At 35.3% G+C, this 27,507-nt stretch overlaps 1 protein-coding gene across 1 annotated transcript in view; it reads right to left on the bottom strand.

The window, feature by feature from the left end:
* Positions 1–23,221: 23,221 nt before the first annotated feature.
* The window catches only part of LOC124644765 (EF-hand calcium-binding domain-containing protein 1-like), a 38,042-nt gene continuing 33,756 nt past the window's right edge, over positions 23,222–27,507 (bottom strand). Inside the window, exon 5 of the mRNA XM_047184296.1 lies at positions 23,222–23,407. Coding sequence (XP_047040252.1) covers positions 23,222–23,407 — 186 coding nt within the window. The remainder of the gene's footprint in view (positions 23,408–27,507) is intronic.

Raw genomic sequence — 27,507 nt, 5'->3', positions numbered from 1 at the left:
GACGGTGTTTGCAGGATAATCGACGTCAAGACAGAGAACGGCGTCATTCATAGGCCCGTCTCTCGACTAGCCCTACTAAATTCCCATGAGCTCCTTGGGGAACATGTCCCCAAGGAGGGGTAGGGGGGGTAGGATGTTTAACATTAAAACGAAGGAGCGAAGAAATTGTAACTAATTCTTTTTTACTATGATTAAAGGCTTATTAGAAGACTATTCCATATGACTTAAACCCTGTCTGAGGCATTATAAACACTGCTTGTGGTCTTGTGTCATAGTTCGATTAAAAAATTCTACTGTTAATCCTTTTTCTCAAAGACCTAAAATAACCTAAAGTTGAGGTTTTGGAACTTTAAGTTTGGGTTATCGTTTAAGAAACTTTATAGAAACAGTTTTGTATGACATGCGGAAAACACCAATTATATATAAATATAATGTTTATTTGGTAGGTCAAAACATTATTTAATTCAAATAAATAATTTTGGATTAAATTAAAAAATATTATAATTAAAAAAAAAAAACTTATGCACATCGTTATCAGATCAGCTGTAAAACAGAATAATATAAGTATTGTGGTTTGCACCCATGAACAACGATTTAGCGTGATCAATAAAGGTACAATTACAGAAATAGATAGCAATTGAGTAATTGTTATTTAAAATTCTTACAATTAACAATTGATATTTCGAATTGTACCTTACAATTAAATTAATGTTCAATTCAGAATAGGCTACAATATAACAGCGTATAGTATAATAGCACAACAATACCGCCGCACCATGCATTGTTGGCACGTTCACACTGTACCTACTGTGGGCACTAAATTATTGGTCTAATAGCATTGATCGATAAAACGTTTATTCAGCAGAAGCAAAAAAGAACGATATTAATAATGAAATAAAAGTATTTAAGGCTTTAGGCTCCGGTCTTCATTGCTATACAATCTATTGCGCAATCTATGGTAGTTATAGCGTAGACTGCAGCCACCTTTATGTAAAAAAATCACTTATTCCATTTTGCGAAATCTAGCCATATCGCTTTTACCAGGAACTATAGATATGAACAATATTTTTCTGTCTGTTACATGCAGTTTCGACAATCGACTGACCTTACACCCAGTATTAAATTTCTTCTCTATGAAATGTTATTTTATAAAAGCGAAATACTATATAAAATACAGAATATCATAATTGTGGTAATTGTTTGTATCATGTCGTTACTACAATGTTTCAGGAAATATCAAACATGGTAATTTTTGATACTCAAAATATGTATGAAACTATCAATGTATCAGAACAACAATCAACATCAAAATATGAAACAGTCGACTGTGTAAACTTACATTGGCACGAAAATAGAGGATAAATTTTCTTGGTCACAACACGTACACAATATTTCAAGTAAATCTATATATATAAAAGAAAGTCGTGTTAGTTACTCCACTTATAACTCAAGAACGGCTGAACCGATTTAGCTGAAAATTGACGGGGAGGTAGTTTAAAACCAGGAGAAGGACATATTCCCGTGTGATTTGACATGAAACGTCAGTCACTACCTCTATAAAACGTGGTATTTTTTTTATTTTTTTTTTTAACAATTATAATAGTCCCCAGGCCGGCGAGCAAATTTTTTTTGATACATATACATTTAAGATTTTGTGAGTGCCTTCCTTACGATGAGTCCGACAAAGTTTTCGAATGCTCAAATTTTGGTGCCGCTGCGTTTTTTAATGCTTGACTCCTGGAATTGTCGATATGACGTCACTATGACTCTTCGTACATACCTGTTTCATTTTTTGAGATTCGTTTATTAAAGTTAACTAGAAAATGGTGGTCAACTTGTCCGATAAAGATCGTGCTGCGTTTGGAGTATCCACCATACTGAAAATGTCGATATGACGTCACTATGACTCTTCGTACATACATGCTTCATTTTTTGAGATTCGTTTAATAAAGTTAACTAGAAAATGGTGGTCAACTTGTCCGATAAAGATCGTGCTGCGTTTGGAGTGTCTACCATCCTGAAAATGTCGGTATGACGTCACTACGACTCTTCGTACATACACGTTCCATCTTTTGAGATTCGTTTAATAAAGTTAACTAGAGAATGGTGGTCAACTTGTCCGATAAAGGTCGTGCTGCGTTTGGAGTGTCCACCATCCTGAAAATGTAGATATGACGTCACTATGACTCTTCGTACATACCTGTTTCATTTTTTGAGATTTGTTTAACAAATTTAATAGAAAATGGTGGTCAACTTGTCCGATAAAGATCGTGCTGCGTTTGGAGTGTCCACCATCCTGAAAATGTCGGTATGACGTCACTACGACTCTTCGTACATACCTGTTTCATTTTTTGAGGTTTGTTTAATAAAGTTAACTAGAAAATTATGGTAAGCTTGTCCGACAAAGATCATGCTGCATATGGAGTGTCCACCGTCCGGAAAATATATATATATTTTAAGATTTGGTATAAAGTACTGACAATTGGTGTGAAGTATGTTAATAGTAAATGTTGCATTTAGAAAGTCGTTTCGAATGATATATATGTATCATTACTACAGGAGGGATTTATTAACTCGAAAACACCTATCGATAAAATAATTTTATATAAGCTGTAGCTTCTGAAATACTAACAATTCGCCGAAGTTTTTTTTAATATGAAATGTTGCATTTAAAAACGTCTTTTGAATTATGTATGACTCATTACTAGAGATGGGATTTATTTAATTGAAAACATCTATCAATAATTATAATTTTAAATAAGCTCTAGCTTCTAAACTACTAACAATTTGTCAGAAGTATGTTAACACGAAATGTTTCATTTGGAAAGGTTTTTCAAATAATATATAATTTGTTACTAAAAAAGTAATGGATTAGCTTGACAGAACCTACCGATAATATAATCTTAGAAAAGCTCTAGCTTTTAAAGTACTAACAATTTGTCGGAGTTATGCCAATACAACCTTGCGCTTAAAAAGATCTTTTGATTGAAATATGGCTCATAACTTCAAGTGAGATGTTATTCCTTAACACAATGTAAAGTATCAATAATATGCCTTAGGTCAGTTATGTCTTCCAAAATACTAAAAATCGGTAAGTGGTATGTTAAGACGGAATACAGCGCTCAAAAAGATCTTTCGATTGACATATGGTTCATACCTAGAGGTGGGACATTATTCCCTAACATAGTAAAACCTATCGATAATACGCCTTATTTGGGCTATATATATCTTCTAAAATACTAAGAATTAATAAGTGGTATGTTGAGACAAAATGTTGCGCTTAAGAAGACCTTTTGATTGATATATAGTCCATTAATAGATGTGGGATATTATTCCTTAACATAATATAAACTATCAACAATACGTCTTACAAAGGCTACTTTTTCTAGAATAGTAATTAAAATTGGTAATTTGTATGCCAATTTAATATACTTAAATAATGCACGTGAATATTTAAGTCAGAAATTGGCAAAAAGAATAAACTTCTTCCAATTGTAATATTTTTTCTCATTTTCTTGTCGAACTGACTATTTAACTCAATTATTTGTCGGACAAGTCCATATTTGCATTTAGAATAATGTTATCTATCATTGTTATTCTTGTCCGACATGTATGTATGGGGAGACACAGTGACGTCATATCGACATTTTTCGGATGGTGGACACTCTAAACGCAGCATGATCTTTATCGGACAAGTTGACCACAATTTTCTAGTTAACTTTATTAAACGAATCTCAAAAAATGAAACAGGTATGTACGAAGAGTCATAGTGACGTCATATCGACAATTCCAGGAGTCAAGCATTAAAAAATGCAGCGGCACCAAAATTTGCGCATTCGAAGTTTGTCGGACTCATCGTAAGGAAGGCACTCACAAAGTCTTAAATGTACATGTATCAAAAAAAAATTTGTTCGCCGGCCTGGTGACTATAATGTTGAGGTTGAGTGAGCGAGCAATTTTAGCGGCTAAGAATAAAGATGTAGATGACCTACACTACATAATTCAAAATAAGATCATTGGAAATCATCATTCAAATTCAAATTCAAATTGATCAATGCATTCATTCAAATCTATTGACTGCGTCACAAATGAAGATGAAGCCACCAACTATCCATTTGAATTTTTAAACTCTTTGGACTGGCTTACCACCGCACAATTTACGCCTAAAGGTTGGCTCCGTAGTAATAATCATGCTTCGAAACATAAACCAACCAAAACTGTGCAACGGTACGCGTTTGGTGGTTAGAAAATTGATGAACAATGTAATTTACGCTACGATAATGATAGGAAAATTCAAAGGTGAGGAAGATCTCATTCAGAGGATACCGATGATCCCAACCGATATGCCGTTTGAATTTAAAAGACTTCAATTTCCAATACGTCTTGCATTTGCCATGACCATCAACAAATCCTTAAAAGTTTGTGCTTTAAATCTAGAACATTCATGTTTTTCCCATGGTCAATTATACGTGGCATGTTCACGGGTCGGAAGACCATCTGCGTTGTTTGTTTTTGCGCCTGATAATAAAACAAAAAATGTCGTGTATCAGAAGGTACTTAGATGAAGAGCAACCTATGTACTAAAATACAGAAATAACTATGAATGATTAATGTAGGTATTTAATTTTTTTTGGTATTTTTTCAATTAAAAATAAAAAATCGGTAAAAAAGTTTTAAGTTAAACGGTTGCAATGAAAACTAGAAAATAAAGGAAATATATACTTACCTATCAACCTACGAAGGTTTAAATAGTAGATACCAAAATGTATTTCATATTAAAATAAAATGATATTCCAATTCTCTTTCTTTCAGGGTGAGTATCAACTGTGACAACAAAAGGGTTGAATTAAACCAGAAATATTGACAGTAGTACCACCGGTAGTTTTTTCTTGCCCATGGTACTACGCTTGGTAGTACTACGGCAAGAAATTTTTACCCGTGGTACTACTATTGATAGAACCACGGGCAACAAACATTTCTATTATAATTTTGTATGTCTCTTCCAGGCCTCGGGACTACAGAGTCCCGGATTTTTGGGAGGCGAACGTGGGGCCGAAGCCAACACGTTGAAGCCCTTTTCAGACAACTTTAATGAAATGGTGACAATTATTATTATTTCATTATTATCGTTGCTATTAATATACCCGACTGTACGTATCCATTAATAATACTATCAAAGCGTAGGTTGATTGTGTAGGCAGATACTATCAATTTACTTTCTTCCCTTATTTACTGTTAATGCCACCAATGCCCGTGATAGGGTTATAATTATCTTCCTTGAAGCATTTCAAAATTAAAATTTTATATCAACTTAAAATAAAAGTTAGACATCACAAGCTAACTAAAAATAAATAAAAACGGGCTGTCACACAAGACATAAACCATTTCCGTAATATGTACAAAAAATATAAAATTACTATTATAAACTGAACAATATTGGCCAACATTTCATAAAAAATTAAAAAGTCTATCTATATCATCTGTCAAAATACACACATGAATGGACAAACAGCCTCGAAACGGAATGCACGCCCACCACCCCCCGGAATCGTCACTCAGCTCCGCCTCTCTGCCGCCGGACCCCGGACCACCAGTCATACTAGAGGCTGCAGCTGCGTCGAGCTCAAGCGACGAATACTTCTCTCCGCCGACGTCACCACCACTTGTGCGTCTGCAAGGGAGACGCCGGTCACCGACGGGCTTGAGTTCCAGGGACCTACAGGCCCTTAGCAGGGTCCCCTCTAACGGTGGTTGTGTGCAGCGCATGGGATGGACTCAGAAAATGAACGAGAACGTCATGCGCGCATTCTACGGATACACAGAGGAAGGGAACTAACCTTTTTGAGTATCTACAGTTTTATATTTTTTAGTTGGTAACGATGATGTGTGATTGATGTGGTGTGTGGGAGCGCTCACCGAACATATTCCATCATATAAATAAATAAGTCGTAACAAACAGTGAAACTTACAACCACATTATACAGATATGCATAGTATACCTACCTCATGTATTTATTAACGAATCAAAGTTAAATATACATGCCCACACAGATTAAAACTTACTGTCACACAATGACACTAAAAATGTATAAAAGAACTCGACCCATCATTGTAACACATTGCAAGCATGACTAACACAAGCAAAAAAATATTCTCCAAAAGAAAAAAGTATTTTCTGCGCAGTATCGCAAACGTACCTAAATGGAAATAACAAAGGAAGCGTCGAAGCAGTAACATATACCGTTCTTTATACTTATACTTTCTAAAGAATTCGAATGAGAGGGATCTATATCTAAATGTTATTATTTAGATATTATCGATATTCGAAAAAAGTCCATAACTTGATAAGAGTATTTGCTTGCGTATGTCTTTATGTTTTTATGATGCAAAGCTAGAATTAAATAAGGGAACGTTATTTAAAAGGTTTCTTTAGGAAAATTCAATCTATGCGAATGTAAATGACAAGAAAAAATCATACGAATATACTCGAATTTACATAGAAACTTCAACCAAAATACTGATTGCATAAAACTTAACAGACACAAAAACTATATTAAATACTTGTGAGCCAATATATAAAAGCCAGCAAAGCATATTAAATACACATTGAAATTAAAAAGTGGTAGAAACGGGACATTTTATCAATTGAATTCCTCATTGTGGTTATGAAACAATTGTACAGTGCAAATTGTACTCGCAGCGTTTGAACCGATGACGCGCGACATCCAAGTCGAGGCCATTAAAACTAGGTCACTATTCTTATGATACGTTTGTAATTTGTTACATAATAAATAAGATATTATTGGTCATTAATATAGCGCTTACACCCCTAAACCCTCACACCCTACCGAGCCTAAATAGTGTCTTGTCGGAGCCATATTTGGCCACTTCATGAATTGGTCGTATTTCATGATATGGGCAATTTAATTTGATTAGAATCGAACTTTGTTTTCACTATTTAATTGAATATTGCTTTCACTACTGGTAAATTGCGGAGAACGAATTTATTCAAAACTTGATACATACAAATTATAGCTTTTCACTTTGACGTCTAGTGACGGCGAATGGGAGCGGCCTTGAAATGTTCCGATCAAAATTCATTCTGCATTGAATATTGGATATTCCAATATTTTTTTCAAACTAGATTTTTTTATTCGTTTTGTAAAAAAAGGGTTACTGATAGTTGTTCTGTTGCAGTTTCTATCGTACCAATATCACTTTACATTTGAAGCTTGGTGGTTTCAGAATATGAACAAAGAGAATCATTGAACCAAGTATCAAGGGCTAAATCGGCGAAACGTAAAACACACCTCGTCCATATTACGTTTTTGGTACCTTATAAACTGCACTTATACAGTTATAACTGCACTTATACTTGAACAATATCTTATTGTTGAAAAAAAGATGCTATAGGTATACAATGTAATACCTCATTAAAATTTAAGGTTGCATGGTCTATGACCGCTATCTATACATAAAAGGTAATGTCTTTTGTTAAATACTTAAAAAAACAAGGTGTTGTGAGAGTCTGAGAGAATAAATTCCATATAGTGTTGAAAAGAAGTTAGATACAATGTAATACCTTCTTTAAGGTCTATGACCGCTATTATCTATTATAAGAAACACTTTAAGAAACATGGTACCTATTCTGAAAAGTCACATAATAAAATTCCACATATATTTATATTCTGTTTCACTGTTCCCTTCAGGTTATGGGCCCAGGCACATGATCCTGCAAGGCGATAGTATCCTAAAACAGTGAAACAGTAAAGACTGCATCGTAAAGACTTGTTCGTAATACAAGGAAGTGCAGGAAGGAAAATGGAAGATAACAAGACACCCAAACTAATATTATAAATGCGAAAGTAACTCTGTCTGTCTGTCTGTCTGTCTGTCTTTCTGTCTGTCTGTCTGTCTTTTCTTCACGCCTAAACTACTGAACCGATTTGTGTGAAATTTGATACAGACATAGTTTGAAACTTGAGAAAGGACAAAGGATAGTTTTTATTACAAAAAATAAAAATAAAAAATAAAATTTATTACGGACATACAGTGCCATCTATTGGTCAAATGTCGAGCTGTTCCTATGCTCCGTAGATAGATGGCGTTAATCGCGCAATGGTGTCATTACACGTGTTCGGTTCATGTTATTGTTTTAATTCATCGAAAAATCCATCAGAAAAATGTAAACGGGCAAAACTACCCATGCTAAAAATGCGATAATAACTGTCTTTCCGTCACGCCTAAACTACTGAACCGATTTGGATGAAATTTGGTACAGACATAGTTTGGAACTCGAGAAAGGACATAGGATAGTTTTTATCCCAAAAATCCTGCGGGAGCGGGAACTTCTCAAAAATCCCGCGAGATCGGGAACTATGTGGGTAAAACCAAAAATCTGCCGGAAGTCACTATTCCACGCGAACGAAGTCGCGGGCAAAAGCTAGTCACATATAAAATTAGAAGGAACGACAAACTGGAACGTATGGAAATTTCAAACAAAAGTAGTGTTACGGAGCCAGGACTTACTGGATGTGGTTCTAGGAACGTGGGTGGCACCAAAAGAGGCGGTGGAGAAAGCTAAATGGGAGAAGCTGGATGCGAAAGCTCAAACATGGCTTGTGACAAGAATGTCGGAAAATGTGATGACGCACATCCAATACGTCTGCAGAAATGTGGAAGAAACTTTGTACTATTTACGAACAAACTTCCGAAACAACTGTACATATAATGCAACAACGTTTCTTTCAATATAAATATGAAGACGGAACGGACATGTCCACATTCTTATCGAAAATAGAACTGAAAAATCAATTAAAGCAGATGGGAGAAAGTATTTCCGAAAAATTCATAATAACTAAGGTGTTGATGTCACTTCCAGTAAAATACCAATATTTTATATCCGCTTGGGAATCGGCGCCAGAAGACAAGCAGACTTATGACCACCTCGTTGCCAGATTACTCATAGAAGAAGAGCGATTGAGAGACAAAGAAGAAGTGCCTCAGCTGTCGGCAGCTTTCGTCGCGAAGAAAGAGTATAGACAGAACATCAAATGCTTCAAATGTCAGAAGACAGGACATTTTCAAAGTGAATGTGGTGGACGCTTTGGTGGACAGTACAATAATAAAAACAATATACCAAGAAGTGATACGCGTAAGAAACCGTGGAAGAAGTGCTATTACTGTAAAAAGTCGGGACATACTAATGTAAGGTTTTACAATTTAATAGTGTTTAAAAACTTTTTCGATTGTAAAAAAGTTTTGCGAACTGGCAACTGACAACTGACGTCAGACGGAACGCGGGTTTCTTTAAAAAAGAAGTAAAACAAAAGAAGGGGAGAAAAGACGGGGCTTGGCTGGTCGGGGTTGGCATTTTGAGGGAGCGATATTAATGGTGGTAATTTTGTGTTTGAGTTAGATAATAATATGAATTTGTGAAACTTGCGAATAAAAGCTAATTTTAAACTGAATTAGTAAACTGGTTTTTCTCCAACGAGTATACTAGAGACACTTTCCACCACTACAACCTGGAGAGTCTTACAATTCAGAAGCGGGATCACCAAGGCCACAAATATCACGTAAGTGCATATTATTTTATCATTTGGTTTAAGTTTAAAAAGATACTTTATTTGCCGGTAAATAAAACAAAATGATATGTAGGGATTTTAACAAAATGGTCAAATGACGTATTCTATTTTGACGAAACCGCACGCATGTTTGTTAACACGGTGATTACTACCTATTAACTGGTAAGCATTATTACGTTATATGACCATAACCGTGATTTAGAACTCAGGTGACTACTACATGTACCGAAGAAGAAGAATTAGTTGGCATTATACTAGTACTAGGACATGTGTCAGCACTAAGGATCAAAATTGGTATTTTCTTTTGTTCACCTAGCTAGCCATTGGTCGCCTACCGACTGTGTTACTATAGTTGATTTCCAAGACCTAAACACAATACTAATAAACAAAATAGATGACTCTTGTAATCTGGGTCTCGACATGGTAGGGTGTATAAAAGGGGGAAATTTTTTGTTAATTTTGTTCTAAGATTAACCGTTTCCGAGATAAGTAATATTTTAAGTTTATTTAAACTAAACCAATTTGTTAATCTTTTCCCTGAGGTTCTGGCCATGGATCAACGATCCGAACGTGAGTCAAGTCATCATCGTCTGGAGTCCACGTCTCGGGGCCACACGCGATTTAATGGAAGGCGCAGCCGCAGCCGCAGCCGGAGCCACAGCCATAGCCGGAGCCACAGCCACAGTGGCGGTGGAGCGAGAACGAGAACGTCTTCGTTTGTTAGAGCAAGACCTGCAGGAAGAGCGTGACAGAGAAAGCCGGCAGCATGGCGCACGTCGAAGGCGACAAGAGGACGGCGGGGTTGACGAGAGACAGCGCGAGTCTGCTAGCAACGGGCGTCGGTTGCAAAGGTCATGTAGTCCTTCTTTTTCCTCCAAGGATATTTTACAAATAATTCAGTCTATTAAAGGAGGTTTGCAGCCTCAGCCTTCTCAGAATACACATGCGAGCTACAGAAACTTAGATTATAAAAATATCTTGCCCGAATTTAATCCCACTAACAAAAGCCAGCGCATGGATGTTTGGTTGAAGAAGGTCAACGAATGTGCTTCTGTGTATGGTTGGGATGACAAGACTATTGTACATTTTGCTATGCAGAAACTGTAAGGACTGGCCAAAACCTGGTACGAGAGTCTAGATTCGATACTCTACAGCTGGAATGAGTGGCAGACTAAATTAATTAATGCATTTCCATGCGAACAGAATTTTGGTCAGTCCCTGGAGGTGAACCGTAGGTGTAAGTCTAATGAGCCAATTGAAATCTATTATTACGAAAAACTGGCGCTTTTAAACCAATGTGAAATAACGGGTAAGAAAGCCGTCGATTGCATCATACACGGCATTAACGATAGAACTTTGAGGTCTAGTGCCTTAGCATTGCGTTGTATTGAGCCTGATCAACTTTTAAAATTTTTGTGTAGCAACAACAAAGAAAGTTTTACTCAACAAATTTCAAATAATAACAGCAACTTGAACTCGACGGATAACGATAAACCGAACAATAAATTAAACTCTAATGGACCTTTAAATCAGTATATACGATGCTACAATTGTAAAGAAATTGGACATCCCTATCAGAAATGCACAAAGCCCTTAGTCCGGTGTAATAAATGCAATAGGGTAGGTCAATGTATTGAAAGTTGTTCAGAATCAGGAACTACGAATAGACCCAACAACGTTGTATAGAAAACTACCGTAGCTAATAAAGACCGAATAAAACTATGGATTACCAATTAATAAAACCATTCTGTTAGGGGTTTTAGAGGTTGATGATGGAACGGGCTCTGTGGATGATGCAAGCGTTGATGAAATAGCGGAACATCAGAATGACTTCTGAGTTTTTATATGAAATAAACTTCCGCCAGCGGCTTCACCCGCGTAGAGTTCGGTTATATCGCGGTTTCAAGAGAATTCTTCAAAAGTTCGGGATCAAACTATTATATGTTCTTTCTCAAGGCCAACTCTATCTCTGTACCAAATTTTATTAAAATCAGTTCAGTGGTTTAGACGTGAAAGTGTGACAGATAGACAGACAGACAGAAAGAGTTACTTTCGCATTTATAATATTAAGTAGGGATTAATATATCTACGTTATTTCATCTTTCTACAAAATTTTAAAATGTATTTTAATTTTTATTACAACATGTTATTCTATTTTTATTTCAAAGTCAAAGTAGTCAAAGTATTTATTATTTGTAAAACATAGGTAAAAATAAATGTAGATCTTAAAATTAAAATAGTGCGCTATGTACGGTGAGACATACAAATATGGTTTCGACTACGTACTAGAATTAAAATAAGAAATTTTTACAATTAGAAATTATTTAAATTCACTTTTATAATTTACATAGGTGCCTACTAGTTTCAACTATAATTAGTTAATCCAGATTACCGTTACTGTATTTTATTTATTTTGTTCCAGGTCGAGGGCGAAATGGAGTCGAGCCTCGACCTGTTAAGATGGTTATTTAAGTCCTTGAAAATGGAGTTCAAGGCAAGTTTTGGTTATTTAAGTCCTTGAAAATGGAGTTCGAGGCAAGTTTTGGTTATTTAAGTCCTCGAAAATGGAGTTCGAGGCAAGTTTTGGTTATTTAAGTCCTTGAAAATGGAGTTCGAGGCAAGTTTTGGTTATTTAAGTCCTTGAAAATGGAGTTCGAGGCAAATTTATGGTTATTTAAGTCCTCGAAAATGGAGTTCGAGGCAAGTTTTGGTTATTTAAGTCCTTGAAAATGGAGTTCGAGGCAAGTTTATGGTTATTTAAGTCCTCGAAAATGGAGTCCGAGGCAAGTTTTGGTTATTTAAGTCCTTAAAGTGGAGTCGAGGCGAGTTCATGGTTTAAGGTTTAAGTCTTAGACAAGGAGTTTTAGACAAATCGTTGGTTATGATTATTAGATGGTTAGATTATTTCTCGAAAATGGAGTTCGAGATACCTAGTTAAATACGGTTAAAACATAATAATTGTATTAATATTGTTTTCAAGTTATTATTCTTTTGAAGTTGTAAATTAAATAAGTTTTTTTTAGGAATAATGATTTAACAAATTTAATAGTTGGTTCATAGTTCTGTTCAATATTTTTTTTTTTTTTTTACTAGAATCAGAATTATAGCTATGTATTAATTTGACGCTTATCGCAAATATTTGTATTGTAAATTTTAAATTAAATTATTTGATTTCTCGAGGACACGATCAGCCAAGTGTAAGGTCCGTTTGGTGAATACGTGTATGAGGACATACACGACATCAGGATGGTCGAGTGTAAGGTTTTACAATTTAATAGTGTTTAAAAACTTTTTCGATTGTAAAAAAGTTTTGCGAACTGGCAACTGACAACTGACGTCAGACGGAACGCGGGTTTCTTTAAAAAAGAAGTAAAACAAAAGAAGGGGAGAAAAGACGGGGCTTGGCTGGTCGGGGTTGGCATTTTGAGGGAGCGATATTAATGGTGGTAATTTTGTGTTTGAGTTAGATAATAATATGAATTTGTGAAACTTGCGAATAAAAGCTAATTTTAAACTGAATTAGTAAACTGGTTTTTCTCCAACGAGTATACTCGAGACACTTTCCACCACTACAACCTGGAGAGTCTTACACTAAGAATGAGTGCTGGTTCAAAATAAATAAGGATAAAAAGGCCGAAAATGCATTCGTCGTGCAGTCGAGTGAACATTATAAACAATCGCAGTGGTTAGTGGACACTGGCGCAAGCCAACATATGTGCCGCGATCGTTATCTCTTTGATACGTATTATCCGTTAACAAATAAATCCGTAATTATAGGAAACGGTCAGGCGATTAGTGCACACGGATTTGGCAGGGTGGCGCTGCAGTTCCACGACGGTCGGCAATGGATAGACACAACCATTGACAATGTGCTATACGTTCCAGAACTGAAAACAAATTTATTTTCAGTGACATGCGTGACAGCTAAAGGATATGTCATGAAAATGAACAATAAAACGTGCAAAATTTATAAACATAATAGAGTATGTGCGGTGGGTCAAAACCGTGGTGATATGTGCTATATGAACGTAAGATATAAATGCGAAGAAGCAAACGTAACTCAGGTACAACTAACTTTGAAAGAATGGCACGAAAGGTTAGCGCATCAAAATTTTACACACGTTAAAACTTTTCTCAAAAATAATAACATTCGTTTTAGGGATAATGCAGAAGAAAAGTGCGAGGGTTGCCTACAAGGTAAAATTCATCGGCTGCCCTTCAAAACGTATGAAACAAAGTCAACTAGGACATGCGAAATTATACATGCAGACACGTGTGGGCCTATGGAGGTACCATCAGTGGGTGGTTCCCGTTATTTCGTTGTCATGAAAGATGATTACTCAAATTACAGGTCAGTGTATTTTATTAAAGGGAAGGATGAAGTGAGAGTGTGTATTGAGAACTTCATAAACCAAGCTAAAAATATTACTAAAAATAAAATACATTATTTTCGGAGTGACAATGGAACCTAATATACAAGTAGGGCTGTGCAAGATCTTTTTGCTAAGCGAGGTATCATTCACCAAACAACAGTGCCATATACGCCCGAGCAAAACGGTAAGGTGGAAAGAGAAAACCGTACTTTGGTTGAGGCAGCGAGAACAATGCTGGGTGCAAAGGGTTTACCTAAAACGCTATGGGCAGAAGGTATTCATACAGCAGCCTGAAAGAACACCGTTTGAGACATGGACAAACAAACGCTTTGATTTTAATAATTTAAAAACCTTTGGCACAGAAGTTTTCGTCCATATCCCAAAGCAAAACAGAAGAAAGTGGGACCCAAAGGGAGAAAAGGGAATAATGGTGGGGTATGGAGATAATGTAAAGGGATATAGAATATATTTTCCAAAGAAAAACAGCGTGGAAATTAGAAGGGATATAGTTTTTCTAGAACAGACTGAGAAGAAGAAAGAACAGTTGGTAATGTTGGAAATCGAAGATGTTTGTCAGGATAGTACATCCAGTGAAAAGGTAAACGACATAAACCAACAGTCCAATGAAAGTGTAGAGCTGAAGGAAGCCAAACAGCCGGAGGCAATTTTAGAAGTATCTACAGATAGTGACATGAGTATGCATGTACCAGATAGTGACATGAGTATGTATGTACCATGTTCAAGTGACGAGGTCTGCAGCAGTGAAGAGGATAGAGTATTATCTCCTCGCAGAAGTACTCGTATAAGAAAACAGACCTCCTTCTACAAGTGTCACTATGTCTCCACTCAGGAAAATGAGCCTTTAACATTCCAAGAAGCCATGAAAAGGCCAGACGCTAGTAAATGGCAAGAAGCCATAAGCAGAGAACTAGAAACCCTGAAAGAAAATAATACATGGGTTGTCTGTGAAAAACCTGTGGATGCAAAGACTGTAAGCAGTAAATGGGTTTTCAAAATTAAAAAATCTAATGGTAATGTCCAATATAAAGCTAGACTAGTGGCCAGAGGCTTTGAACAAAATGATTTGTTAAGTTCGTTTGAAATTTATGCCCCCGTAGCTAATTTATCTACTTTTAGATTGTTTGTATGTATGGCTACAAAATTGAGATATATTAAATATACCATTACTCGCAGATTAGTGTATAAATGTTATAATGATATGCTAGTTGGATACTGTGATGCTAACTGAGGAGGAGATTTAAAAGACAGGAGGTCAACAAGTGGATTTTGTTTTCAAATTGTTTAATTTCATGGAGTTCTAAAAAACAAGTTAGTGTGAGTCTATCTTCTACAGAATCAGAATATGTGGCAATTAGTGTGGCTGCAGCTGATGCTTGTTGGCTAATAAATTTATTAAAAGATTTTAGTATTGAGAATATTTGTCCTGTAGTACTGTTTAGTGATAATCAAAGTGCTATAATGGTTGCTAATACTGATAGCGTTAAGAGATTGAAACATATTGACATTAGATATCACTATATTAAGGAATTAATTAAGAAAGGCAAGTTAGTTTTGAAATATGTTAAAGCAGAAGATCAGACAGCCGATATTTTTACAAAAGCCTTAAATAACAATTTATTATTTCGATTCATGAATAAGTGTGGTTTATATGAAGATTAATGTTTTTTATGTTTATGTTTTGTAATGTTATGCTATGTTATATGTAGGTATTACCTAGAAGGGGGGTGTTGAAAAGAAGTTAGATACAATGTAATACCTTCTTTAAGGTCTATGACCGCTATTATCTATTATAGAAGAAATGTGTCTTTTGTCAAGCATGTAAGAAACACTTTAAGAAACATGGTATTCTGAAAAGTCACATAATAAAATTCCACATATATTTATATTCTGTTTCACTGTTCCCTTCATATAGGTCTTAAAACAAAAGTTTCACTGTTTTATCCCTTCACTTATATCTAAAAACATTCTCGTTTGTAAAGACAATTTGCTAAAGATAGGCATTTAATTAAACTCGGAATTGATTTTATTTATTTATTTATTTCTCAACCTTACCACTAACATTACAGATAGGTACAATCTAATGCGTTAGCGAGGCACACTACTTACAAAAATAAAATAAAAAACATAACCTTTTTTGGCATTCGGGTAGTTAAAAACACAAGATATATATATTTTATCATGCAAGCAATGCATATTGCCATCCAGTGTGGCAATGCTGCCAGCTGTTTGTGTTGTTTTCATTACATAGAATCAATGTTTATAATCCTTAATTTGTAAATAAAAGTTCCATAAAGTCACAACATATCTATACGTCCCTTTGTACGCTTAAATCGTCAGAACTAGGCAACCGATTTTCGTGCGGTTTTTTACCAGATAGAAAGTTTCAGAAGAAAGGTTTATGTGAAGGTAAATATATAAGGTGTATTTATGATACATGTATAGTAAAGTAGAGAAATACTGATAATTTTAGAGGTTATCGAATCGGCGGTGTAAATCTATACTAATATTATAAAGAGGAAAACTTTGTTTGTTTGTTTGTTTGGTTGTAATGGATAAACTCAAAATCTACTGGACCGATTTTAAATATTCTTTCACTATTAGAAAGCTATATTATCTGCGAGTAAAATAGGCTATATTTTATCCCGGTGCGGGCAGTAGCTCCTACGGGACGCGGGTGAAACCGCGGGAAATCGGCTGGCATATAATATTTTATCATTATTATCCCTAAAAAGGAGGTTTGTTCCCACTAGTTCTACTGCTTAGTTCTACCGTAGAACTAATGGGAACTTTTTTTCCCACTAGTTCTACTATTTGAGGTGTAACAAAATAGTAGAACTAGTAGGAATTATGGTTTTTATTGGTATTCCCACTAGTTCCACTGAACATTGGCAGTAGAACTAATGGGACATTTTGTTCTACTAGACAGAAGAAGTACAGTCGACGGCCTGGGTGACATCTGGCCGTATCCGTGGTTATCTGTAGTTGTGATTTTTTTCAGAGCTCAAAATCGATAGCAGTCAGAAAAACTTAGATTTTTTTCATGAATTTCAACAAAAATCAAATGTTTTTCTTTATAAAAGTACTAGGGCAGCAGAAATAAAGAAGAGCTATTTAATCTTTTTGTTCATCTAATTTTATAACACCTCTGTGGTAGTGTTTAAAAATCAGACATTGATAAAAAACACGCTTTAAAAAGTTTGTTAGATGTGATTGTTGTGTTGGAAACTAACAGTCTTATTACAAAAAGTTAAACATCTGTTGAACACTTGCCTAATAAAAGTGTGGCTATAAAAGGGACCTCAGTTCAACGTCATAATTTGTCATTTTTTAGACAAGTGTTCAACAGACGTTTAAAAGTTTTTGTGGTACGACGGTAAATGTGCGAATTATTTTGTAATGTTTAAAAGCGTTTTTTTTGGATGACAGCAATTGTTAGCTGCAACCAAAAAAAAACGAATGTAAACGACGCAAGTAGTTTTGTTTTCCTTTCTATTTTTTAGTTATATATTGTTTTTGTTATTTAATTATAATTCTATTTTATAAATAAATCGACGACGGGGGCAAGGTTCACGCACAAGTATACGAACTTTTTGCAGCACTGGCCACATAGACCGTTTTGTTTTTTAGTTTGTGTTTTGTTTTGGAGCTGTCATAAGCATAAATACAGTCCCCCTCAGCGAGCACCACATTAATATTAATTTGTAATTATATCGATAACAATGAGTGAACATGTCATAATTTCTAGAGGACGGGGAAAAGTTTTGCTACTATCGGGGCATCAATTTTACCGACAGCGAATTTATCAAAGTGGGCAATCCATATGGAAATGTAAGAGGTACAAAGATAAAAAATGTCCTGGATCCGTAACATTGACCACGGTGAGAACTTTACAGAATAACATCACGCTTGTGCAAATACAAACATTAAAACAGATGATATACATTTAAACAGATGTTTAGCATTCATGGCGATATTGGCAGTAATTGCGACCAAACAATTATTATACCATTAGTTTATGCATTTATGACGCATCAGACAAAACGAGCATACTCAATATTGTTCGACCTTATTAAATCTCAAATCCCGGATTGGCAACCTGTTAAAGTAACTACAGATTTCGAAGAGGCTTCAATGAGAGTATTATCCAAAATGAATCTTAGAATAAAGGGGTGTCAGTACCATTTTTCAAATAGTTTGTGGCGTAAGGCCAAACAGTTAGGGCTGCACAAAAATAAATTTGATCGCAGATTGGTAGCCTTATGTAGTAAGCTCTCCTTTTTACCAGCTGATAAAATAAAGATAGGATGGGAATACATCAAAAGTGAAATAGGCGAGTTTAATAATGAAAAACTAAAAGAATTCTTTTCCTATTTCGAAAAATTTTGGATGCGGGACGATTTCATTAATATGTGGTGTATGTATGGAGAACGGCACCGGACTAATAATGCCGTTGAAGGATGGCATCACAAAATTAATAATGAAATCAATAAAAATGAGGTGAATTTTTTACAAATTTTACACATCCTTCACAATGATGCACTGATGTCTTCATTACTTAAACATAAAACTACGAATTTTCCTAATTGTTCACAACAAAAACGACGAAAACATGAAATAGCTACCGATGCTTTTATAAGAAATGCACAATTGAAATTAACAACTAGCGAAATTAGCGTGGGGCACTTTTTAGAAATTATTCGTTAAATATAGTATAATATATGTAGTTATATTTTCTTAAGAATCCTCCTAAATTTAAATTTAAACTTATTATCAAGGGTCGGAATTAGGTAAAGTAATTTATGTACTTGCATCGAAATGTTGATATTAATATGGACCTATCACGTCATATACACGGCTATTAATAATGTTACTTATATTAACGGCAGAAAGATAGATGAATGCATGGATGTCTATTGCCACACTTTCTGTTACATATTTTTACAATTTTTGTTTGTTTGTTCCTTTTTTCGTTCAACCTTTAACGTATACCGTCCTCTAGAAATTATGACATTTTCACTCATTGTTATCGATATAATTATAAATAGGATAGGATAGAATAGAATTTATTTTCCTTTTATTTATTTTTCTCTAAGTTCTTAATATTGTTATTCTCTAAGTTCTTAATTAATATTTATTATTGTAATTAACACGGTGTTTAATTATTAGGTAGGTACATTAAAACTGTAAGAGGTACATTCTTAAACTACAATTAGATAATAAAATAATGTCCATTGACGGTATACAAAAAAAGTTATTTAATTAATAAATATTATTGTAAACAATGTCTTTTATAATAATTAGTAGTATTGAAACTCTATATCAGTGTCTGATTTTTAAACACCACCACAGAGGTGTTATAAAATTAGATTATTTATATCATAAAAAACACTCTATTAATTGAAGAAATTTCATATAGAAAAGGCAGCCCCCGACGGTTATTCCCATATAATTGGGTTAAGTCGGGGGGTTTGAGTTATTTTATTATTTTTCAATAAGATTTTTACCATCGGGGTTTTTTCAAAATTTTTAATTTTGCTTAATTTTATTTCAGGCTTTTTAGAGAGCAAATAGGAATTATAGTCTATATAATATGTTATTGCAATATTATTTTGCACTGATATTGTAGCGCCCTCTAGTGAGTTACAGGAGTAATCCTAATCCTAACTAATATTATAAATGTGAAAGTAACTCTGTCTGTCTTTTCTTCACGCCTAAATAATAATAAAATAAAAAACTATTAAAAAAATATAAAAATAAAAAATAAAATTTATTCCGGACATATAGCGCCATCTATTGGTCAAACCAAAAATATGCCGGAAGTCACTATTCCATGCGAACGAAGTCGCGGGCAAAAGCTAGTTTTTATTATTTGGGAACATGCATTAAGCACGTACACATTGCTGAAGAAAACAGAATTATAATCGGATGTTTTGATTATATTGCAACATTGTTTGGCACTAATATTGTGGCGCCCCCTAGTGAGTTATAGCCATGACACCTATCTAAGAACATAAACTCATCGAACACAAAACCGTTTAATGACTTTTTAATGAAACAAGTAGTTTTACTTAGTAAAAATAGCAAAAACTTTAATAATTATCATATACAGTACACCGGCTAGTAATGTCCACGGAGCAGAGGGAGACCATAGATTAAAAATACAAAACTATAACTATGCTGAATGGAACAAGGGAAATTGAGTACAAGGCGCAAAATCAAAATATTACAAAACCGTTATTGAAAACCGCATCAAAATCGGATCATTAGTTTAGAAGGTAGGTGGGAACATTACTTTGCACAAACGCACACACAAACACACAAACGCACATCTCTCACCCTAAACGCATATACCTGCTCCGTTCCGTCGTGGGTAAAAAAGATTAAATAGCTCCTCTTTATTTCTGCTGCCCTAGTACTTTTATAAAGAAAAACATTTGATTTTTGTTGAAATTCATGAAAAAAATCAAAGTTATTCTGACTGCTATCGATTTTGAGCTCTGAAAAAAATCACAACTGTCGGCCGTCGACTGTACTTCTTCTGCCTAGTAGAACAAAATTATGTCCCATTAGTTCTACTGCCAATGTTCAGTAGAACTAGTGGGAATACCAATAAAAAACATAATTCCCACTAGTTCTACTGTTTTGTTACATCTCAAATAGTAGAACTAGTGGGAAAAAAAGTTCCCATTAGTTCTACGGTAGAACTAAGCAGTAGAACTAGTGGGAACAAACCAAAAAGGATTGTTACTGAAATACCAAAATGTAAATGCAGAAAAAATCATTCTATTTTAATAATAAACTAGATAAGCCTCATAAGCGTGAGCTCTCACATATTGATCGTTTTATTTACACATACTATGTTCATGAATAGCGTTCCGTTAAAACTGTTTGCTCTGTAAATTCCTTTTTTTTATGACAATGCAAATAAAGGAAATAAAACCTTTTGGGTAGTGACGGAAATATTTTATTAACGTGAGTGCACAGTCACGTCATTTAAATTAAGGTTTTTAAAGCTGATTGAATCTATATAAATAAAACATTAAGCTCCGACATATATTTGTGAGTCTTTTTTTGTTGTGTTTGTATCTGAAAAACGTTCGTATGAGGGATGATAAATGTATCTCGAGGGAACTACTCCGTGCATCGGGATAAAATTGTTTAAAGTTTAAAGAACTTTGCACAGTCGTATGCAAATATGAAAAAGAAGATTAAATTCACGGCGAGAATCTTCCTGCTACCAACATTCCTAGCGATTTGATGATGTCCTTCGCGACATTTTCGTCAACGGTGACACCCTGGCATATATCGACAGTTTGATTTTGCTGTTGACTCAAGAAACCAATTTTCGTATTGAACACGCAGTAAAAAATTACAAACAAGTAATTACCGCAAGAAGTCACGACTATTCGAATATTTAAAATATAATGTACAAGCAAAAAAACCTTCTTTATTTTAAAATTAAATTGATAAACAAATACAACGAAACAACTTTTACTTAATACATTTTGATTTAGTGTGTGAAATGAATTGTTTCCTTAAAAAATCTATACTAATATTATAAAGCTGAAGAGTTTGTTTGTTTGTTTGAACGCGCTAATCTCAAGAACTACTGGACAGATTTGAAAAATTCTTTCAGTGTTAGATAGCCCATTTATCGAGGAAGGCTATAGGCTACTTTTTATCCGGGTTCGTGCAGTGGTTCCTACGGGATGCGGGTGAAACCGCTGACAGAAGCTAGTCTATCATAATTGTCACGCAATTTATTAAGGACTGCGATGATTCTATGTAATTTGTTTTAATTTTAGCTGTTTCCGGCGGTTTTTCTTGCGTGAAATAAGAAATTGAAAGAATTCGCCGAAGTCAGCCAGTGGTTTCGACACGATGATTCTTCAAAAAAGCGACAACGCATCCAGACAGGTGGGCCAATGTCGTCAGTCAGCGGATACCACAGGATGGCCACCGCAGACGTGATAGGCTCCGGCAAAGTTGGCGGCACGACCTGGAAGCCTACAAAACCTGATTGATAGGAACATTTGAAAAGATCGGGAGGAGTCTGGAGACAAAATGGGGAGGAGGCCTTTGCACAGTTGTGGGACAGCTAGGGTAAAGAAAAAATTAAATAATATAGTAATCATTTCGATGTCAGAACTTTCAAATATTTATTTTCATTCGACATCATAATTGATGCAGTCCGTTCGCTTCCACGCTGGGGGCACTGATGTGCTACGAGTACAACAAGCTACAGATATTATATACCTACGCAGCTTAAATACAGACTATTTGTAGTACTATTCTGACCATACTTAAGTGTCGAACAGCTACCTAGCAGCAGCAGGATTACCTAGTTTAAGTAACAGTGTAACTAAATTGAAAAGACAAATGTTTGAACAATAAACGTTTTTATTATTATTTATTATTACTAACTGAACAGCTGGACACGAATGAAGATCTTGACGTGTCCTGTTGACGAAATTATAAATGTTAAAATTTTCATTTTTACCAACTGGACACACGTGTGGCGAGTTGCGTGTGTCCAGTTGACGAATAACCTGGTAAAATCATAAACAATTTTCAAAACCATACTTTTCGTCATATCGAATAGGTACATTTCACCTAACAATCTCTGATTCATATAAGTTTTTACACTCAGCGAAATAAGAGCTAATATAAAATATGTAATATTTGATAGTCTGACCGTGTTGTCTATATTCAGTTCGCTGACCCTGTAGTAATAACAATATGATACAATTACCTACCTATCGAATCCTTGATTAGCAGTGGGGCTTCATTAGGTAGCTCATCATCCGCATTCAACAATCAAGAGAGATATTACCGCAGAGCTATTACAGTATTCTTTGTGTTATAAACGAAATATTAGGCCATGAACTCAACAGATAAGATAAGGTAATATTAACCAAAATTGCGAGTTGCACCCTTGGGAAATATATTTTTATTTTGTGATACTGTTTATTAAGTCACGCTCAACTTGCTTGCTTTTGTCCCTTCCCGTCATGATATGTATATAGGCCGTTGATTCTGGCTGCGATCAATTCATGCCTCTCGGATCAACTATGCTATCGAACTTGCTTTGTACTACTCAAAGTAAAAACACTGATATTAAATCATTGTTCATATAATTATCATTATTTTAATATTGATTTCATTATAATATTTGATTAAGATTTTATACCTATATAAAAATGATTACAGAATTAACTTTATAACCTGTTACAAAATATTTCACATTTTCCCCCAGACTGGGCACCAGGTAGCTATAAAGGCAAATACCGCGGGTCTCTCCGGAAAACAGTAGCCGAGGCTCTCCAGCAAAGATGGCGTCTTTAACACGCTATCGTGAAAATCTTGGAAATTGATCACTCCATCCAAATCTGGATCCATTCGCTTCAGCATTATATCTACCAGTTCCTGCAAAAAAAGTTAATTTTGGTACGGAATAGCGACACTAAATGGATAGTTTAGCAATTATTTGTGATACTTTTACACTGCAGTAATAAACGCTCTTTCCTCGACCGATCTTCTACGTTCAAAACAAAGTACCAAAATGTAACATGGTTGTTACTCATGCACTCAAACGTAGTAACCTTAGCGATATACAACATGAAACATTCACTTGGGGCTACGTGCAAACACATTGAGGCTTCCCGCGGGGAAATCCTGTGCTACGCCGTAGCACTACCCTACGCGTTTACTCGTAGCGGTCCTAGGCTAGCATACTATGCGGGCCTGTAATACATAAACTCGTGAAACTTTATAGTGAGTAACGTAAGGTACTCACAGACCATTTGTTTAAGAGCACGGCTGATGTAGTAATGTAGTAAATGGGACGAATAATTTTTGTGTCGAGGAAAAGTGGTTTACTTCAGTGTCGGAAATTAGGCAACAGAAATACTAACTGTTCTCAGGGAACTACTATACTTAAAACCCAGATAAAAATAGCCTAATTATTTCTAAGACTCAGACAATATGTACAAATTGTACTTAGATCGGTTTAGTAGTTTTGGCATGAAAGCCCGACAAACGGTCAGATAGAGATATGACTAGTTATTTTTGCATTGATCGAGTTTTCATCTGTAGTGAACGTCACATGGAGGACGAACGGAATAGTATTTTTATTTGGATCGAGCTTAATTGTTGATCTTGAACAGCGGCAAACTGTTTGATATAAACGGAATTCGGTAGCCCGCGCTTTGACGAGGCCACAGATTTGATTATAATATCTCTACGGTATGTTTACATTTCTAAAGTAGTTTGCTGATGTAATAGCGATAACGTCATACTGGCCAGGTCGATACTGGCAGTAAATAATTGTTGACGTTGTTTACCGCTCCAATTAACTTAAATACGCTGGCCCTATTTTTACTTTTGTATTTTAATCCACTCGTTACTCGTTTACTCGGTAACTAGCTGTAGCTGTGCTCGGTCTCAGCCGTGACCAAATACTACTTCCCGCGCGTGGATAAAAACCAGATGTTAACGTGGGTTCGGAGTTAGCCTAGATTCCTAGCCGACATTATAATGACGAATTGTCTTAAAAAATCTCAGAATGAAATAACTCTCACAAGGGTCTAAAGAAATCGACAGAAATAACACTGGGTATACAACAAAACCTTAAAATTGGGACGAGTTTTGTAATGAATCTTCATATTGAGCGCAAAAACACGTCTCGGCTCGCCGATTTGTTCGTTTCAACGAGATACAATTCACTATGGCCGAGGTCCATATCGTATCGGCAAGCATCGCAGCCGCGTCCTTCGTGGGTCACATGCGGAGGGCTTTAGATACGGGTGTGCATTATAATATTGTTACCAAGCCATTCAGACTTGAATCGACAACTCGACTGGCAGGCCAATTCAATCAAACAAATCCTTATTTCTAATTCATAGCGAGACATGGATTTTTCAATGCAAATTAACGACTCCAATAGTAATATCTCAACAGCATAAACACCACACGTTATTTGACATGATTTTGCATATACATTGATATCAGCTAGAACAATCTAGGATTAAAAAAAAAAACTTAGTTGTAACAGCCAAAAACACCTTCAAACAAAACGAAGACTATCTTGAGAAGTGTTATGTAGACGTCGAGCCCGTGGCTGCCAGAACTTCAACTTTACAGTATATAGGTAAAGTTAACAAAAGAAGCATCTTATAATTATTAGCGAGTATAAACGATTGAACGATGGTCTCCTACAGAAAAAAGATATGAGCTAAGCCTGTGCGCAAATATTGATATGCTGTATTAAAAGAGTTGGATTAGGTTTTTTCAAATTATATTCCTTTGGAGCCGACATCTGTCAACTGAGTTGTATCATCAAAAAAATCTGTCGCCAATCTGTGACGAAGGTCTGGCAACTGTATTAATTACTAATCTACTGACACAACTCAACAACAGAAATCTTAAATTACAATTCAACCCTAATAGAATAACTATTTATAACAAAAATTATTAATAATATTTTCCGTCGTTGGGAGTTCTAGAACTTAATTTATTTAAGTATCGGTGTTCATGGCAATGCATGATTATAAAATATGTATTTTTCATGTTTACTTATAACTCGAGAGATAGCATTGTTACCTTCCGTATCACGCTATGGTTTCGTCACATGAATTTGTATATATTTACTGCTGCAATGTACCTATGGCATTGAACACTGCAGAAAAGTAAAAGATGCAAGATATCATATTTTTTTTTAATATATAGAAGATAATGAGCAGTTTAAAAATATTTTTTGATTCTAATACCATACAACCATGTTGAATATTATCATTAACATTGCAACAAATCAAAGTAAATGCTATAAATCTCAAAATCAATGCTTTCTTACAAACCTTGTTATGTTGTTTATTCTTTAATGTGTAAATGTAATTCAATTCTCATTTAAATAGAATTGAATAACAATAAATACAGTAATTGAATAGTTTGGTTTCTATTTTTTTTACAGTCGACCACGCTATTCTCTGTGAGCGTTGTGCACACCTGTAACTGACTTATTTACACAGGACTAACAATTGTAAACTTATATATGCGTAAGCAATTGTAAATAAGTTGTTGGTGTGCCTTGTAAATAAATAAAACCATTTTAGAAAATAGGAACCAAAAAATTTACTGGGATCGAACAATAATCACAGACAAAACCATTCACTACAATAGACCCGACATCACAGTATACGACAAAACCACTATATAAAACAGTTTATTTAATAGATATCGCCATCCCAAACTCACACAACATTCAAACGACCATTTCAGAAAAACTTGCAAAATACCAAGATCTAGCAATTGAAATTAAAACTCAGTGGAAAGCACAGACTGACCACATAGTCAGTATAGTTATGTCATCTACTGACTATCTACAACCCTTACACAAAGCCTCAACATATTACAAATGCCTCCTTATACATTACACATGCTTCAAAAAGCCACCATTCTTAACACTTGCCGCATCACTAGAAAATTTCTGACATCATCCACACTATCTTCCACAATCTCTATCTAATCATCCCCTTGCACGCTTGGTCCCGGCCCGCATGTAAAGGTTTTTATACTCTCTTACAAGAGAAGAAACCTAAAAAAACTCTGTATACGTCGATAAACTTAAGTCGAACGAATGGCTCAGGAGAGGCGAGTTGTTTCCGGAGACCGAAGGGTTCATGCTCGCTATACAAGACCAGATTATAGTTACTAGGAACTATAGAAAATATATTATAAAAGACCAAACTCAGCCGACTGACCTATGTAGACACTGCAACACTGCGTCTGAAACGATACAACACATTACAGGGGCGTGTAAATCCCTTGCACAGACCGACTATAAGCACCGGCACGACCAGGTTGCAGCAATCATACACCAACACCTAGCTAACAGATACTAACTCACAGATAAGATGGTACCGTATTATAAATATAAACCCGAAACAATTTTAGAAAATCTTAATCATAAAATCTACTGGGACCGCACAATATTAACTGATAAAACGATACACTATAACAGACCTGATATTACAGTACACGATAAGTCTACCAAAACAGTCTACTTAATAGACATTGCAATACCAAACTCGCACAATATCCAAACAACCATATCAGAAAAACTAAGTAAATATCAGGATCTTGCAATAGAACTAAAAACCCAGTGGAAAGCACAAACCGTCCACATAGTCCCCATTGTACTGTCATCCACCGGTATCATACCCAAATCTCTCTCACAAAGTCTAAACACATTACACATGCCTACCCACACACTACATCATCATCCTCCGAGCCTTTTTCCCAATCATGTTGGGGTCGGCTTCCAGTCTAACCGGATTCAGCTGAGTACCAGTGCTTTACAAGAAGCGACTGCCTATCTGACCTCCTCAACCCAGTTACCCGGGCAACCCGATACCCCTTGGTTAGACTGGTGACTGACCCACACACTACACATGCTTCAAAAAGCAACTATACTCAACACTTGCCGCATTACACGTAAATTCCTAACATCATCCACACTATCATCTACT

The sequence above is a fragment of the Helicoverpa zea genome, chromosome 31 (assembly GCF_022581195.2).
Source record: "Helicoverpa zea isolate HzStark_Cry1AcR chromosome 31, ilHelZeax1.1, whole genome shotgun sequence".
Classification (NCBI taxonomy): domain Eukaryota; kingdom Metazoa; phylum Arthropoda; class Insecta; order Lepidoptera; family Noctuidae; genus Helicoverpa; species Helicoverpa zea.
This window is presented reverse-complemented; position numbering and strand designations above follow the sequence as displayed.